The sequence below is a fragment of the Tamandua tetradactyla genome, chromosome 7 (assembly GCF_023851605.1).
Source record: "Tamandua tetradactyla isolate mTamTet1 chromosome 7, mTamTet1.pri, whole genome shotgun sequence".
In the NCBI taxonomy this organism is placed as follows: Eukaryota; Metazoa; Chordata; class Mammalia; order Pilosa; family Myrmecophagidae; genus Tamandua; species Tamandua tetradactyla.
In genome coordinates this window covers 6,159,867-6,177,339 of record NC_135333.1, presented here as the reverse complement: position 1 = coordinate 6,177,339, position 17,473 = coordinate 6,159,867, and the positions used below count along the sequence as shown (strand labels likewise).

Here is a 17,473-nt window from a genome sequence, read left to right as displayed (position 1 = left end):
TTCCTCCAAGATCATATTAAATGAGTCCTTGAATGTAAGGCTGAAAAATTTGGACTTGTATTCTAGTTAGAGTCATTGAAGGGTTTTTGGTTTGGTTTGGACAAAGGGATATGATGTAGATAAATTATTGCAGTAGGATTCAGGAATGAGAAATAAGGGATAGTAAGACCAATTAGGAATCTCTTGTAGTAGTCTGTAAAATATGAAGTAATAGAAGTTGGGCACAGTAGTAGGGGAAGTAGAAAGGAGGGATAAGTAAATTAGTTTGAAGGCTAGGGTGGAATAATTAGGGATGTTAAGGAAAGAGGATATGAGTACGTTTTAGAATATATGTTGCATATGATGTGCCTGTAGTTAGTCGTATTACTAATTGTTTAGCAGGCAATTGGAGATGAGGTTTATAAGGTGAGAGAGATTATAAGGAGCAACCCACATATAAGTGAAGTTGAAGCTCTGAGAACAGATAAGATCACCGAAGAAGAGTGAATAGAGAGAGAATGAAAGGGGGAGCTAAGGATAGAACTTCTGATAATTTTACTATTTGGAGGGTTGGCAAAGGAAAAGGAACCAGTATAAGAGAAAGATAGAATAATCAGAGTTTTAAAAGAACTAGGTAAATGCAATCTTATACCTAAATTCACTGTGGAAAATTGGTTGTAAGCAGCCATTTTAAGAAACATATAAGAAATGAATTAAATTATTTAATGGCAGTAAAGGCACAAATGAAATTAGGTAGCCTGACTTTGTTTTAGGTTCAGCACACATTTAGTGAATAAGGTACTATGCAAAATGCTAGGAGTGTGGTAGTTACAAAGATGAATAAAATATGGTCCCCTCCCTTAAGGAGCTTATACCATAGTAGGAAGGAGAGAGACATAAACATAATTACGCATGTAGAAATCACTGTGTTAAAAAAGTAAACATTGAACTTTCTGGGAGTATAGAAAGAACATAGCAAGGGGTTGGGAGGGTGGATATTTCCTGAAGGATATAATACATGATCTGAATCTTAAAGGGTATGTAGGAGTTGGAGAGAAGGGCCAAGAAGTCAAAGGAAACAACTTTAGTGAGCTATGAAAAACTGGTGAAATGTAATATAAGAAACAAAGCTAGAGAGAGAGGCCTTATCTGTAAGTGGTAAAGGTGCAACAGAGAGCCACTGAAAGATTTTAAACACATGGTGACATTTGAGAGAGAGAATTCTAGTAGCTATGAGAGGGTTGAGGGTGACAAGATGTTTATGAGGAATACCACTTAGAGGTCTGTGACAATAATCTAGGTGAAATAATAAATCCTACATTATAGCAATATGGTAAGGCTGAGAAAAGTTCAAGAAAGAAGAGGTAAAATTAGTGGAACCTGGTGCTGACTTGATGTGAAAAAAGGAAATGTAGTGGTCAAAGATGGCTACCTGGTGAATGGGTGGTTGTACCAAATTACAAGAAAATAAACTATGAATAAATGAAGGGCAAAAAAGGCAATTCAGATAAGATATGTTGCACTTGTGTGTTTAAGAAATTGAGCAGTTGAATTTACAAGTATGAAACTCAGAAAAGAAGATTAAGCTGAAGGTATCAGTTTTTAGTCATATTAGACACTGCAGGGGATATAATAAATAAATATTTTAAAATTTATTCTATTTGTTTATTTAGTATAAGACATAGTCATTTCCTCAAGGAATAAAAAGTAAACAGTTAAATGTTAACTTATTGAACTAGCTATTAGTACAGTTGTCATTCAAAAGAAATAGAAGTTAATATGGCCAGCAACAGTTAATAAAAAAATCTATAGAAAGAAACTGTAGAATATAAATCCTTACATACCAAGTGTATATTAAAGTATACCATACTTTTCTCTTAGAATATCATTTTGCAAGAATCTGTATTTAATGATTTGCTTTTAAATTTTATCTTTATTTGTTTTATTTTGCTATCAAAATAAATAATAAATCTCAGATTTACTTTCCTCTTTCAATTCTAGATGGCAAGATTTTTCAAGAGAAAGTACAGTCAATCATGTACTTGAGGCATTCTGGCAGTGGAGAAAAGTCTGCTTCTAGTCCTGGATTTGTGGTAATAAGTCCATCTGGTTTTACTGCTTCCCCACCTGAAGGTAAAAATAACAATAATAAAAGCATAACTCTTCCAGTTTTAGTTCAGTATATTAATAGGTCATTAAATTATGCATGCTTTGGAAGTATAGTACACCTTAATATTCAGAGTAAATAAATGGAATATTAAACTTAAAAATAATAGAATCTATTTAGGAAATATGTTCATTGCTTTTTGGTATCAGTAATTCACACTTGGTCCAACAAGAGCTGCTCAGCTCAGGTCCTCAGCAGAACTTAGGAAACAGACGTGGTTCTTGCAGCCCTCTTCTGTCATACTCATTTGTCTTTTATAAATCTTCTTATTATTTTCCCATTAAAATACTTAATTTTATTAATTAAATATTAAAAAATTGAGTATGTTCTACCAATATGCATGCATTTCTTTGATCTTTATCAAGGCTGCTTTCCACCTCTGAATCTTCAGCCTCTGATAACAACCTTCTCTCATTCTAGTTTTTTTTAATCACCATTCCAAGTTCCCTCTGCTTTCCCTATCCAACCTAGATCCCATTATGCACACTTTAACAATTTTCTCGACAGTATCCATAGTTTCCTTGTCCACTTGGCTTTTTGGTATTGACCTGAAAGTGAAAGTACTCCCACAAAACCTGTGCTCACAAGTTGCTCATTTAGTACCTGTTTCCTTGCTAATAGTTCTCAGATTTTAGCATGAGTAGGAATCACCTGTACTCTTGTTAAAACAGATTCTTGGGCCCTTCTCTCATATGTTCTGATTCAGTAGACCTGGGGTCGAGCCTGAGAATGTGCACTTCAAACAGTCAAGCAGGTGGGTCTGATGCTGATGCTCCTACTCAACAGACCACACCTGGGCAGCAAGCGCTTCTATCCCAGGCATTACAATGAGATTGATTTTCTTGTGTCCTACATAGCATATAAGTAGCAGCAAATTGGAGAGCTAGAATCAGAAGACAAACAATTTTGCTTTTCGCTAATAGCAGCAAAAAGTGACTACAGAAATGGAGGGGAGACAGAACTGTTTGGGACCATTTAGTCTAATAGTAATAATAATGACAAGTGTGACTGTTTCTACCATCTGTTGAGCACTGTTATATGTCAGGCACTATGCCAGGTATGTTACAAAAATAATTTCATTTCATTCTTAAAGCAGTCCTGCAAGGTTGATATTCTTAACCCTTATTTTACATTTCCAAAAACTAACATACTGTTAAGTAATTTATCTAAGACCCACCCAACTAACAGAGCCATCATTTGAATCCAGTTATATCTAATTGCAAAGCTCTCACTGTATCAAAATGTATCCTAGAGACTACTAGCCTGAAGCAAATCAAGTTTCACTTAATTGATTTAATTTCACTGTAGTCAGCAATTATCCTAATGACTGTGAATCATTCAGTCATTACTGTATTTTGTTAGAAAGACATTTTGGGAAGATTCTAATAAAAAATCGACTAAAAGAAAGATAGTTTTGACACTTAAGAATTGTAACACTAATTACTAAGAAAATTCTCTTATATGAATTTTTTAAAAAGGACTGATAAGTGAGCAATTGCTATGGTTGTGAAAGAGAATAGTCCCACTGACTAGATATTTTTTTAAGTAGTATTTTTTCTCTTCTTACCAGGAAACAATTTTTCCAATATTATTCCACAACGGATGGCTACTCATATGCTCCGTTCTAGAAGCTTACCATCATTTTCTACGTCTTCGCTACTATTGCAACCACAAAAACTGACTGGAAGTTTGTGTTGCAGTACTGACAAATTACAAAATATTGCAGATAATTGTTTTGCCACCCATCCAGAGAAATGGAACACCCTGGCGAGTTCTGAGTCACTAAAAAAAGGCAAAGAGGAGGTACTCATCAGTAGTTGTGAGTCTGCAAAAACTATTTGTGAATTGGAAACTGTCCTTTCAAGCCAAGCCTCTGGCAGTGGTGTCCCAAAAGGAAAACTTGGATTTCCGGTGGTCAGTGCGGACCATAAGGAGGTGGGAGCAGAACCCAGATCAGAAAATAACAGCCCTGGGGATGAGTCCTGCCCACGCCGACCTGATTACCTAAGAGGGCTTGCCTCATTCCAGCGAAGCCACAGCACTATTGCAAGCTTAGGGCTAGCTTTTCCTTCACAGAATGGATCTGCAGCCATTGGCCGTTGGCCAACTCTTCTTGATAGGAACTCTGAGGACTGGGAGAACTTTGCCTTTTCTCTTGGTTGTGAGCAAAACTACACCCGAACTGCAAATGCTCACAGGTACTCTCACATGTTTTTTTAAATCGTCTCTGCTCTTTTTTATTATTTCTTTGAAGAATCTCAAGATTTCTACAATTATCTTCATGGTGTCACTTCTTACAATACTATATACATTAATAAACAAACAGAAAGGTGCCTTTCACTTTATTTTAATGCTAGATAATATTGAATTCCATGTGTACCCAAAAGCTAAGACACTAATAACTCCAAAGAATAAAATCTCTTATGGTTTATCTAATTCATTATGGTTATTAGAGGAAATTCCTTTAGTTCAGGAAAATTATAAAGTGTGTCACTGTTTCCCAAAGTATCTTGAGTTACTGTGTCATAGGACTTTGTGAAGATGGAACTGTTCTAGTGTCTGTACTGCCCAGTACTGTAAACTCTATCACATGTGGCTATTGAGCCTTGAAATGTGGCAAGTATGACTGAGGAACTGAATTTTTTATTTTATTTAATTTGAATTCATTTAAATAGCCATATGTGACTAGTGGTATGGTATGGGTTGCACAGATATAGAATAGAATAGTGTTTAGTAGACTATATGTCTAAAAAATATCGAAGATAAAATTTGATAAATTTGTTAATCATAATTAAATCAGGAGACATTTCTTAAACCTATGAACATTTGTTTCACATGTTAAATGATGTATATTATTGCTTATCACAGTTTTTAAGGTAAGAACTTTTTAACATGTACTTTTCTCCCTGACATTGTGTTAATAAGACACTTTTGGTCTCTTTTAGTGTAACTGAAGATTGTTTGGTGCCTATATGCTGTGGATTGTATGACCTCTTAAGTGGTGTTCTTCTCGTCCTGCCTGATGTTATGCTTGAAGATGTGATGGAGAAACTTATTCAAGCAGATACACTTTTAGTCCTTGTTAACCACCCATCACCTGCTATTCAACAAGGAGTTATTAAAGTAAAGGCAACTGCTATATGACTGTTGTTTTAATTTAGGAAAATAAATATATGTGCAATAAAATATTTGAATATGTATGTTAAAGTAGAACTAAAGCTTTATTTTATAATTTGAATTAAAGAATTGATATATTTTGTTACATTTTATTTATATTTACAAGTAACAACCAATTTTAAATCTTTCTCCATATATTGATTCATACCAATGTATATATTTTAAATCTACCAAGGTCACAGAAGTTATAAGGAACACGTAGCTCATTGTAAATCTTCCCTGAAGTGTGGTGTTAAATTCTATAAATTTATTTCAGGTCCCAGCTCAGATGGCACTTTTTCAGAGAACCTTCCCAGATGGTCTTATCAAAATAGCTTCCCTCTAGCCTGACTCCTCATTTATTCTATCATATTACCCTATTTCTTTCTTGTAATTATCTTGTTGGTTTACTGTGTACTTGTTTTTTAATTTCCTACACTGAAATAAAAGCTCCATGAGTATAGGCATCTTATATCTCGTACGTGGTAGGCAAGTCTATTGTTACATTAATAAATTGTTGATAAGAATGTTTGCATTAGAAAACAAACTCACTATTGAAATGATCTTTTGAAGATTTTCATTTTCTTTAGTTTGTCTGGATGTGGATTTAGTTTAAGTCACTTGAAGTTCAACTCAGTATTTATTGAGCTCCCATTCAATGTGCAAAACACTGGGCTAGTTGCTCTGTCAGATACAAAGAGGAATAATATAAGGCACTACATTCAAGGAGTTTAAGCATAGTAGGGAAGAGAGACATATACTCAGCTAAGTAAAATGTAAGAAATTAGGTGAAGAATGCTGTAGTGGCAATATTAATAAAGGCATTTGGGAACATAAGAGAAGCAATTACTTCTGAAGGAGAATGCAGGGAAGGATTTGTATAAAAGGTGTACTTTGTATTATGCTGTAAACTTAGAAAGGTTTTGAGTATGGTAATAAATAGATGTGTGTTTTAGGAAGAATAATACATCACACCATGAGTGACTGATTGCAATGGACAGAGAAATTGGAACTTTTCTGTGCTAGTAGGCTAATAATTAAATTATGAGTTCTTAACGTAGGTAAGTGAAAAGTCAAATGGCGGGACAGATTTGAGGGACATTCACTGGACTGGAAGAGAGTTGTCTGCATTACTAAATTTGGAGAATCATGAAGAGAAGAGCCAAAAGTTAGTCTAGCCTTCTAAAAGAGGATGGTGCTACCGTCTTCTAAGATAGAAACTTTGGAAGAAACGGATTTGGAAGAAAAGTAATTAATTTACTTTTACACTTCTTGCATTTAAAATGCTTTAGGGAATGGTGGAAATTTAGGTCTGTGCTCAGGATAAATAATATGTCAAGAAGACCAGAGATAGAGATTTAGACTATATATATGTAGATTTTCAGAGAGATCATAGTGCAGTATTAATTGATTTTTTTCCTTCAGAATTATGCACAAATTTCCTATTTATGCTAGACTGAGGCTGCCAGTTTACTAAGTCTCCATGCCCAGCTAAAAATGCTAGTTCCCTAGACACAGAAGTATTAAGATCTCCGAAACAGAGTCATCATTAACATTCCATAGTAATCAGATCTAGAATTCATTTTTTGTTTTGCTATGAAATTAGCATTTTTAGCTTTCTATGTACTTTCATACATAATGAAATTAAATAATTTATAAATACAAATATGATACACTTGCTGATTGTATACAAAATATAGTAAATTTTGCACATTATCTAAATTGTGTTAAATTTTTTCCTTAGCTTTTAGATGCATATTTTAATAGAGCATCTAAGGAACAAAAAGAAAAATTTCTGAAGAATCGGGGCTTTTCCTTGCTAGCCAATCAGCTATATCTTCATCGGGGAACTCAGGAATTGTTAGAATGCTTCATTGAAATGTTCTTTGGTAGACATATTGGCCTTGATGAAGAGTAAGTCAGTTCTTCCCTGTACCATAATTGAGTATTTTTTGTCTTAAATGTAAAATTTAAATGGACTTCTATAAGAGTGGACTCATTCTTAAAATTATTTGATCACCTTTAGAAAAAATCTGCTAAAAGTAATTTTCCAGGTGAATAAATTTATTATTTTCCATATGATTTCCTTCTAAATATAATTCCTTCCTTTGTATTTCATTTGTTAGCTAAGAACTAGTAAACAAATGCTGCATTAAATGAAAGAAAGGGATATTAAAGACTTGGCTTGTGGTATTAACATGAGAAGGTTCACTGAAAAGTAAGGTGGCTTGTGTATTTTCATCAACAGATTACATAAATGATTTATAGCAGAACTTTCCATGTCCCTCAAATCCCTTAGGTTATCTAGAAGAAGAATAATCATAAAAATCCCTCACCTGAAATTTTAGATGTAGTGATCATTGAGCTTTGACCCTACTGTAATGCAGAAGCATTACCAAAATGTGTGCAATAATAAAAGAGTATTTTCTCCCAAACTGAATGTTTGACAGAAAAGTTAACTTGTTATTTCTGTCTCTGTGATAGAGTAGAGAAAAATGTGTCTCCTTACTGTAGTAGATAAATGCAGACCATTGAGGAAATGCAGACCATTGAGGAATTTACCTATTAATTGTGGTAATCATAGTAGTACTTTTCATCTGCATGCAGCTTTTGGCTCTTTCAAAGCAATTCTGTATTATCTCATTTGATTCTCTCATGCTTTGAGAAGAAAATAGGTCAAATATCATTTCCCATATTTGTCAGATAAGGAAAGTGAGGCTCAAAATACTTAAATAATTTCCCTCTTTCACTGAGGCAAATAATATTGGGACAGGGAACTCAAGATTCATTTCTTTGATTTTTCCTCTTTTTACTAGCTTACTCTCTTATTTTCCTACACACTTGTTAGATAGCACCCTAAAGCAGGAGTTTTTAACTTGGAGTCTTTGGACATATAAGGGGCCCATGAGTGATTTAATGTGAGTTAACTCCAGAAAATTACATGCAAAATATTTTATTGAATATTTGTGTATTTATCTTGGGATGGGCTTCTAGCAGCAAGTGAATCTGATTATTGGAGGGGACAATGATATAAATAAAGGTTAAGAACTCTTGTTCACAAAACGTATTTTTGTAGCTTCAAAATCAGGTAACAAAATGGCCCACAGTTACAATCATTTTTCCCTATTTTCTAACTAGTTGCTTCTAACATTCTCTTAACTGTCTATTATTTATTATAGACTTGATCTGGAAGATGTGAAGAACATGGGACTTTTTCAGAAGTGGTCTGTCATTCCTGTTCTAGGACTAATAGAGACTTCTCTATATGACAACCTACTCTTGCATAATGTTCTTTTACTTCTTCTTCAAATTTTAAATTCTTGTTCAAAGGTAGCAGATTTGTTGTTGGATAATGGTTTACTCTACGTGTTATGTAATACAGTAGCAGCCCTAAATGGATTAGAAAAGAAGTAAGTTGTCAATTATTTAAAATTACATTCTGATACATAATTTGAAAAAAAGGAAAGTCTCAGTAATAGGTTCATTAAAGCATCTGGCTTTTTCTAATACTGTCAAAGAACTGTCTCACAAAATTGGTTAGATTTCATCATTTTAAACAAAGTTCAGCTAGAAAGGAGGTGTTTATATGACCTACTTTTAGGTTTTCAGATTTTGAACATAAGTTGAGAGAGAATTATATAGAAGTAATATCACATTGAGGTAGATTATCAAGATTAAAAATTGAGAGACAAAAGGAACTAATTCATATTTCTTGTGTATTAACTGATTAGCATATTTAAATATGTTATCTCTTTTAATCCTTTAAATAACTATAGTTTATAAAAGTGAGATTCGGAAAGAATGATTAGTTAACTTTTATTTATAATTTATTAACATTCTCTGAACATCCCTATTCATATCCATACAGCTTTTCAGTCACTCCAAGGTGGGCTAAGAACCTGCCTATGTGTTTTCATAGCATTTTATGTTCGTCTTTATGGCAACACTTAACATGTATCATAACATTTACCACCATTTGCTGTTTGTAGTTATCTCTTTACTTTTCTGGTCCTAGAATGCAATGCATATTACCTAGCACAGAGCAGCCTGTGCTGGATAATACAATATTATAAATTATATTATAATAATACAATATTATAAATATTGTATAAACGAATGAATGAATGAATGAATGAATGCTGGTAGAACAGGAATTTAAACACAGTTGTTCTCTTTGTCTTAAGCTTTTTGTTCTTTTTCTTATAAATGTTTCATTCTGTTCTCTTTTTTTTTTGGTCATCTTTAGTGTTCCTGTGAATGAATATAAATTGCTTGTTTGTGATATACAGCAACTTTTTATAGCAGTTACAGTCCATGCTTGCAGTTCTTCAGGCTCGCAATATTTTAGGGTTATTGAAGACCTTATTGTACTGCTTGGATATCTTCAAAATAGCAAAAACAAGAGAACACAAAGTAAGATTTGATTTCTATGGGTTTGGAGGTGGTGTTAGTGGGGTGTTACATAGTAGCCAAACATGTTCTTTGAACCTATGACTTTTTCTTCTTATAGACTCTTTTACTGAATGTATCAATCTCAGTTTTGTGATGGTATCTATTGGCTTTTCAAAAAAGCGTTTTTAAGTGGCAAAAATAGAAAAGTGGTGCCTTGAGGTAAATAGTAGCTGGTAACACATCATTGAAAGAAGCTTCTAATTTTTCTACAAAGTAGAATTTAAAAGGCCTATGTTGAATAATAGTACTGTATAGTTTTCTTTAATGGCAAATACATAAGTCCAAAAGTTTATGCAATTGCTGGTTGAACTGTTGCCAAATTATAAAAAAGGCTGTTATTTGGAAAAAATACGTGCAGTGAAATAAATATATGAGCTTTTCCCATTGAATTTTTTATAGTGACCACTTGGACATTTTCTTTCAATTGCTATTAAAGACAGTTTTAAAATATTTCAACTGGCATGAAGAACTTCAATTGACCAAAATTTTTAATTTATGCCAAATAAAATATTATTGGCAGTTTAGATATTGCATTCATATAAGAATCAGTTCAATGAAAAAAATTAACAACCACATAGCTTAAAAACATTCTAGTATCTTCTGTTTTTAGATATGGCTGTTGCACTACAGTTTAGAGTTCTCCAGGCAGCTATTGAGTTTATAAGGACCACAGCAAATCATGACTCTGAAGACCTTATGAATTCATTTCAATTACCTTCTGCTCCCCACCATGTAATATTTCAAAAGCGGAAAAGTATTGCTGGTAAGTATTGAAGTAATATCTTAGTAATTATAAATTTACGATAGCTTTATTTTCCTATATTTTGATGCCATTTACATTTGAAAAATATTTCTTAGTTTAAAAAGTTGAGCTATAAATATTGAGAAATTTTTCCTCCCAGAAGAAGCTGTCCTGTTGTTTTCTTCTCAGTGCTGTTCTCATTCAGTTGTTTCTTGAACACCTACCATGTACAAAGCAGTGTCCTAAGTGTGTCATACAATGATGAAAAAGACAGACATGCTATCTGCCCTTGGTGAGGTTATAAAATAGTGGTGATGTGTAGAGGGTAGGAATAGGGATTATTATAGGGTAACCTGATTTGTATCAGGAGTTAGGGAAACCTATAGACAGAAAGGATGAGAAAGGAGGCAACAAGGTCGAAAATCAGAAGAAGAGTGATGCAGGCGGATTAAAGTGTTACAGGCTTGTTTGAAGGTCCTGAAGGGGGAAGAAGCACTCTCGTTCAGAGAACTGAAAGAAAGCCATTTAGTTAGAATGTATTGTTCGAAAGAATGATGCCAGATGAGGCTGTAGAGAAAGGCATGGGCCAAGTCACATATACTGATATAAGACACTGGGAAGTTATCAGTGTTTTTTAAGTAGATGGCATGACATAATCAGATTTTCATTTTAAAAAGATCACTCTGGCTTCTGTGTAGAGAATTGATTAGAGGAGAATAAGAAAGTTATTAGGGAGTCTCATTAGGAGGCTTTTGCAATAGTCAAGGCAAGAGACAGCGGTGGCTTGATTAGTATGGAAATGACATAGGGCTTTCTGTAAATTAGTACATATCATCAAAATAATAACATTAGTATTGTTAGACTTCCTTACTTTTTCCATAAAATTTACTATGATCTTTATGTACATACTATCCAGAAATATAACACCACACACACACAGTATGTGCACACACACACACACACACACACACACACATATATCTCTCCAAACATAAGAGTACTTTATAAATTGTTTGAAGTTTAATCACACTTATGGTCTTAAAGGCTTCTAAATCCAAATTTTTCTTCTATCTATCTTAGACTACGTCATTATGTTTAATGCCGTGGCAAATTTTGAAACCATGTGAAAAATTCATCCAGAGAGAGACTATTAAATATACATTGTTTTGTAGTTGCTTAAGTTTAAATTATGCTGAATAAAATCATATAAATAAAACTTCTAAAATATCCCATTATTGCCCCTATACATTCTTCCATATTAAATATCTGAACCCATTCTCTCCTCTTTAACTGCTCTCCCAATTTTACCTCTTATTTGTCCTTGGTGGATTCTATCCTTTACCAAGCTTGGCAGTAATGTTCAGTTTTTAAATGCCAAAAGATGACTTTTGGACCATTTTTCCTTTGTGAAGCTCCTTGAATAGTCACTGACTACTTAAAAAGAATTTATCCTCTATTAATGGATAGTGTTAACTTTACTGCTTTCACAAAATTCTGCTATTTCTTTCTTATTAATATTTCTCATCCTCATATTCATTCCTTCTCTCCTTCCGTAATGTAATCTCTGGTTTTCTTTCTGATCAGCTTGTCCCTGGACTTACACCATAGCCATCTTGCTATTGTCTCTTTGGTCTATGGTTTCTCTAAGAGTCTGTCATCTTTTTCTTTCTATAGATTCTAGCATTTTTATCACCTTGAACCTTAGAGCCTTGCGTAGCTCTGAGTTTGTTATTGTTTGTTTTTTGTGGGGATTTTTTTTTTAGTCATTTTGAAACTGAGCATAAACTTTTAGTCCTTTCAATATATTGATTGCTCTCCTTTTATTTGTTCAGCCTCTTATTATACTTTGGGCTTATATTTTTCTACCCTAAGTAAATGCAATTGCTGTAAGCTGTATGAGGCTTATGGAAGCCTACACATTTCAAATACACAACCTGGAAAGTCATCTAATCCAGCTTCCTCATTTTACAGATCTACTGAACCCTAGAATTAGTGATTGCTGGAATGCAAACCCCTATGCTCTTCCCTTTGTGTTGACATCACATCTACTCATTCCAGACCTATCATACCTTTTAGAACTCATCTGAGAACCAGTCTCTACCTTGAATTCTTCCTGTTTTAAATAGTACCCTTATTTAAATTCTTTGTGAATCCAGTTTACAAAATACTACTTTATGTGTATTTGAGTTGTTGCTTCATAGTTGTTTTACATGTGAATTTGAGAAAGACTGTGTTTTGTTGTTTTGTTTTTACTTCACTATTACTCAAATAGCTTTTGGTAAATTATTATCAAAATTATATTGGCTTGGCTTTGCATACTATAGGTATAAAAGATACAAAATAGTGAAGCTTCTTTGCTTCTGAGTAGTATGATTACAAAACCCCATTTAAGTCCATTTATTCATGATACTAAAGTGCCAGCGTGATTTGTACTTCCATTAATTAGATAATGAATTGTTCCTTCAAAAATTAAAGCCAGCTGTTGCTGTTACTGATAAATATTTCGGAGGGATTTTTTTCTCCCTAAATAGACTCATTTAGAATTTATTAAAAAGTTTCCAAACAAGTAACAATCCACCCCCCTGCCAACTCCATTCCTGCAGTTGTGGGAACTGCCTGTTAGCTGCAGCTTCCCTGAAGGCCACACACACACACTATGCTTTAACCACAGACAGGTTTATTCAAACCTGTAATCCCAGGATTTCCATGGCTGGGACCAACATTTCTTCAGCAGCACTTGCATCGCATATAATTTTAAGTTCTCACACTTCTAAAGGAGTTAGATTATTTTCTATTTTATTGCCAGATTAATCTTTTTAACTCATATATATGATTCTTCCACTCAATAACTCTGTGATTCCCTACTATTCAGTGAACAAATCACGAATTCCTTATCATCTGTCTCTTTTGGTGTAAATATTTATCAGAAAGAGAGACGTAATTTTGTCTAAATGGTATCAAGCTCTACTTATTGTTTTGTAGACTGATTTCTATTTCAAATTAATATGTTGGTGACCCTCTTCCCTATCAATGAATATAAATATTCCTTATTTTTATTGAATGCATAATAATCAGTTATATTGATGTACCATGACCTTTTCCTTAGGCTCAATCAAGAAACAAAAGTTTATTAACTTGTTTGTTTTACTATTATAAACAGTAGCAGTGTACATTCTACTGTATTTTTCGAAAGGGTATTTTTTCCACTTGTCTGTTTATGAATGTGAGAAACTTTCCACGTCAACCTAATGAATAAAACTAGAATTGGTTGTTATTTAAAGTTCTATACATGCAATATTTAAACTGTTATACATATATTAAATACATATATCCCATTGTATTGTTAATATAATTCAAATACTATTCGTTTATTTATATCAGTAATAACAGTAATTCTCTTTGTCCATTCACTCAGTCGTCAAATATTTATTAAGCACCGGCCATGAACCAGTTATTATTTTGTGTTCTCAGGATATAATAGTAAATAAGACAGTCAATATACCCACCTTCACAGAACTTAAATTTACTGGATGAAAAGGTCAATAAGTATTATAAATGAATATATTCAGTATAATGTTAGGAGGAAAAGGTCAATAAGTATTATAAACAAATATATTTAGTATAGTGTCAGATCGTGATAAATGCCTACCTGTGAGGTGGGTTCTATTTATTTTTTAATCCACATCGTATAAAACTGAGGCTTAGAGAGTTTAAGTAACTGTTCAAGATTACACCAACTCCCTCTGACTGTACAGCATGATATTGAAATACCCTCCCACCATTTCAAGTCCGTAGTGCTGAAGAAGACTTTAATGTTTTCTGTGTTCTGTATTGCTGGGCCTCTGCATTATGACCACGAGTTGGTTATACAGCATGAAAGCTGTCAGAGATGTAGACGTTAGGAAGAATCTGTTTCAGCTAAGGACATATTCTGAAAATATTGTTCTTGAATATATCCAGGGTATTAATTTTTCTTTGTATTTATTTCTCAAAACTAATCACCAAAAATATTGACTGATTAAATATACTACCAATTACTTAAAATATTAGACAATTAAAAATGTTACTGCAGTATTTTATCTTATAGAATGAGCCACTAAAACCTGTTATCAAAATTTAATATGTAAGTAATTTTTATTGAGGCTATTTATGGAAACTGATTTGTGTTATAATTTAAAATAAAGGTTCAATTCCAATGAAGGGTTCTGTTATTCCTCACCTACCAAGATGCCACTTTGGTTCCTTTGGTCAGCTTCCGATGCCCTTCCATTTCACTCTGTTAAATCCAGACTCATTACCCCAGTTTTCTTCTGGATCCACTTCCTGTGTGTTTCCTCCTGGAGCAGGTGCAGTAATGGTGCAGGAATGTAACTCCTATATATTCAATCTGAGGAAACATTTCTTAGGAAATGCTTTTTAAGATTGAATTCTGAATGATGCATATGCCCAAATCATTTTAATAACAAATCATTGGGATTATATTCACCTTTCTGATCTCTTCACTTTCACTTGCCTCGTTTCTAGTTTGTCATGCTATATACTTTCCAAAAGTACTTTCTAAAATTCAGCAATGGCAATTATCCAGAAATAGTACTATTCTGACTAAGGCGTGATGTGCTTTAAAAATCTGCTGATGATTTCTTAATACAAAGAAGTAAAACAGTATTGTAAACTATTTTGTCAAAATATTCTGGACTGCTTATGTCCATCTAAGTCCAAAGACTCCAACTTTGCCAAGTGATATCTTTCCTGCAAAGCTCTGTTATTAGCTTCAACAATCTTATTTAGGACTTTGAAATAAAAAATACTGTTGCACTTCTTGAAAGAAGGAGAGGCATCACTTTCTCTTAATCACCCTCTTTCCTTTGTAAAAAATAATCTTGTAACAATTAGAGGGCTTTTCATGGTCTCCTAATCAAAAAGTTGCATCAAAACAGTTTCATTGATGAGATTGTTGACTCCTTCATTGTTAACACACACATTTGACATTAATTTATATACTTGAAGGTCCTCGAAAATTTCCCCTTGCTCAAACTGAATCTCTTCTGATGAAAATGCGTTTGGTAGCAAGCGACGAGCTTCATATGATGATGCAACGGAGAATGAGCCAAGAGAATCCTATTCAGGCAACTGAAGCAGAGCTTGCCCAGAGACTGCAGAAGCTCATCATTTTAGCAGTTAACAGGATTATTTATCAAGGTAGGACTATAGAATAAATTTGTTCTTCTTTAAATACTGAATTAAAACAGACTTAATATAAGAAAACTGACTAGGGTTCAGATTTTTAAACACTTTTATTTTTATTAATTGATATTCAAACTCTTAAAAGAGTTTCATGTTTCAAACTCATAGTTTTTCTCAGTGATTTTTTGTCTGAAAGTGTTTTAATTTCTCCCTCATTTTTGAAGGACAATTTTGCTGGATATAGAATTCTTGGTTGGCAGTTTTTCTCTTTTAGTAATTTAAATATATCATCCCACTGTCTTCTCGCCTCCATGGTTTCTGCTGAGAAATCGACGCATTAGTCTTATTGGGCTTCCCTTGTATGTGATGGATTGCTTTTCTCTTGCTGCTTTCAAGATTCTCTCTTTCTCTTTGACCTCTGACATTATGATTAGTAAGTGTCTTGGAGTACGTCTGTTGGGATCTATTCTCTTTGGGGTATGCTGCACTTCTTGGATCTGTAATTTTAAGTCTTTCATAAGAGTTGGGAAATTTTCGGTGATAATTTAGTTTTTCTCCTCCTTTTCCCTTCTCTTCTCTTTCTGGGACACCCACAACACAAGTATTTGTGCTCTTTATATTGTCATTCAATTCGGAATCCCTGCTCATATTTTTCCATTTTTTCCCTCTATTTTCTTTTGCTTGTTGGATATCAGATAGTCTGTCATCCAGTTCACTAATCCTATGTTCTCCCTCTTGAAATCTAACACTGTAGGTTTCCATAGCTTTTTTTATCTCTTCCATTGTACCTTTCATTCCCGTAAGTTCTGTGATTTGTTTTTTCAGACTTATGATTTCTTCTTTTTGTTCATTCCTTGCCTTCTTTATATCCTCCCTCCATTCATTGATTTGATTTTTGATGAGGTTTTCCATGTCTGTTCATATATTCTGAATTAATTGTTTCAACTCCTGTATCTCATTTGAATTGTTGGTTTGTTCCTTTGACTGGACCATATCTTCAATTTTCCTAGTGTGATTTGTTATATTTTGCTGGTGTCTAGGTATTTAATTACCTTAATTAGTTTATTCTGGAGATTGCTTGCACTTCTTTTACCTAGGGTTTTCTTGCTGGATGAATTTGTTGTCTGTCCTTTTATGTTCAGTTCAGCTTTTTTGGACCTCTAGCTTAGGTTTTGTTTAACAGAGGAGAATTTTTCAGTTCTTGTTTTCTTGTTTCTTGCCCTGCCTGTATGGTGCCTTTCACCCCCCACCACCACCCTTAGGAGGGTCTACTTAGGTATTATAGACCCCAGCCAGATTTCTCAGACCAAACTGGCCTCCTGTCAGGAGGAAAGAGTCACCTGCATCAGTTTTCTCTGAGGGTGAGACCCAGCAGGTTGAAAGACTTTCCTGTGAAGTCTGGACTCTGTTTTTCTTATCCTGCCCAGTATGTGGCAGACTTGTCTGCCTGCAGGTCCCATCAGCATAAGATGCTGAGGTACCTTTAACTTTGGCAGACTCTCCCTGCTGGGGAACATGGTGGAGACAGAGGAGAGGTTGTAGATTGGTCTTAATGGCTTCAAATTACCAAGCCCTGGGGTCTGAATCCCTTAAGGGAGGGATTCTACCTGAGTTGACCCCCACCCCTCCCCTGGGCTCCCCTTACAAGCCCTCAATAAGCTTGTTTCTGCCTATACCTGGGGCAGTTGCAGCCTGAGAAGTCCTGCCACTGTATTCAAAGGCAGTCAAGACTTTGTAGAAACACAGCCACGAAAACCTGTTTCTTTTTATTTTCTTTTTCTGTCAGCCCTGCC

At 34.0% G+C, this 17,473-nt stretch overlaps 1 protein-coding gene across 7 annotated transcripts in view; it reads left to right on the top strand.

Annotated features, from left to right (window-relative positions):
- The window catches only part of LYST (lysosomal trafficking regulator), a 248,660-nt gene that overhangs the window by 112,402 nt on the left and 118,785 nt on the right, over window positions 1-17,473 (top strand). For 5 of the 7 annotated variants that reach the window (XM_077168415.1, XM_077168413.1, XM_077168412.1 and 2 more), the window contains exons 22-30: window positions 1,981-2,112; window positions 3,717-4,344; window positions 5,092-5,269; window positions 7,047-7,216; window positions 8,482-8,712; window positions 9,549-9,715; window positions 10,365-10,517; window positions 14,681-14,842; window positions 15,504-15,695. In XM_077168415.1, coding sequence (XP_077024530.1) covers window positions 1,981-2,112; window positions 3,717-4,344; window positions 5,092-5,269; window positions 7,047-7,216; window positions 8,482-8,712; window positions 9,549-9,715; window positions 10,365-10,517; window positions 14,681-14,842; window positions 15,504-15,695 — 2,013 coding nt within the window. The remainder of the gene's footprint in view (window positions 1-1,980; window positions 2,113-3,716; window positions 4,345-5,091; window positions 5,270-7,046; window positions 7,217-8,481; window positions 8,713-9,548; window positions 9,716-10,364; window positions 10,518-14,680; window positions 14,843-15,503; window positions 15,696-17,473) is intronic. The other 2 variants (XM_077168414.1, XM_077168417.1) reach the window with 2 other exon arrangements.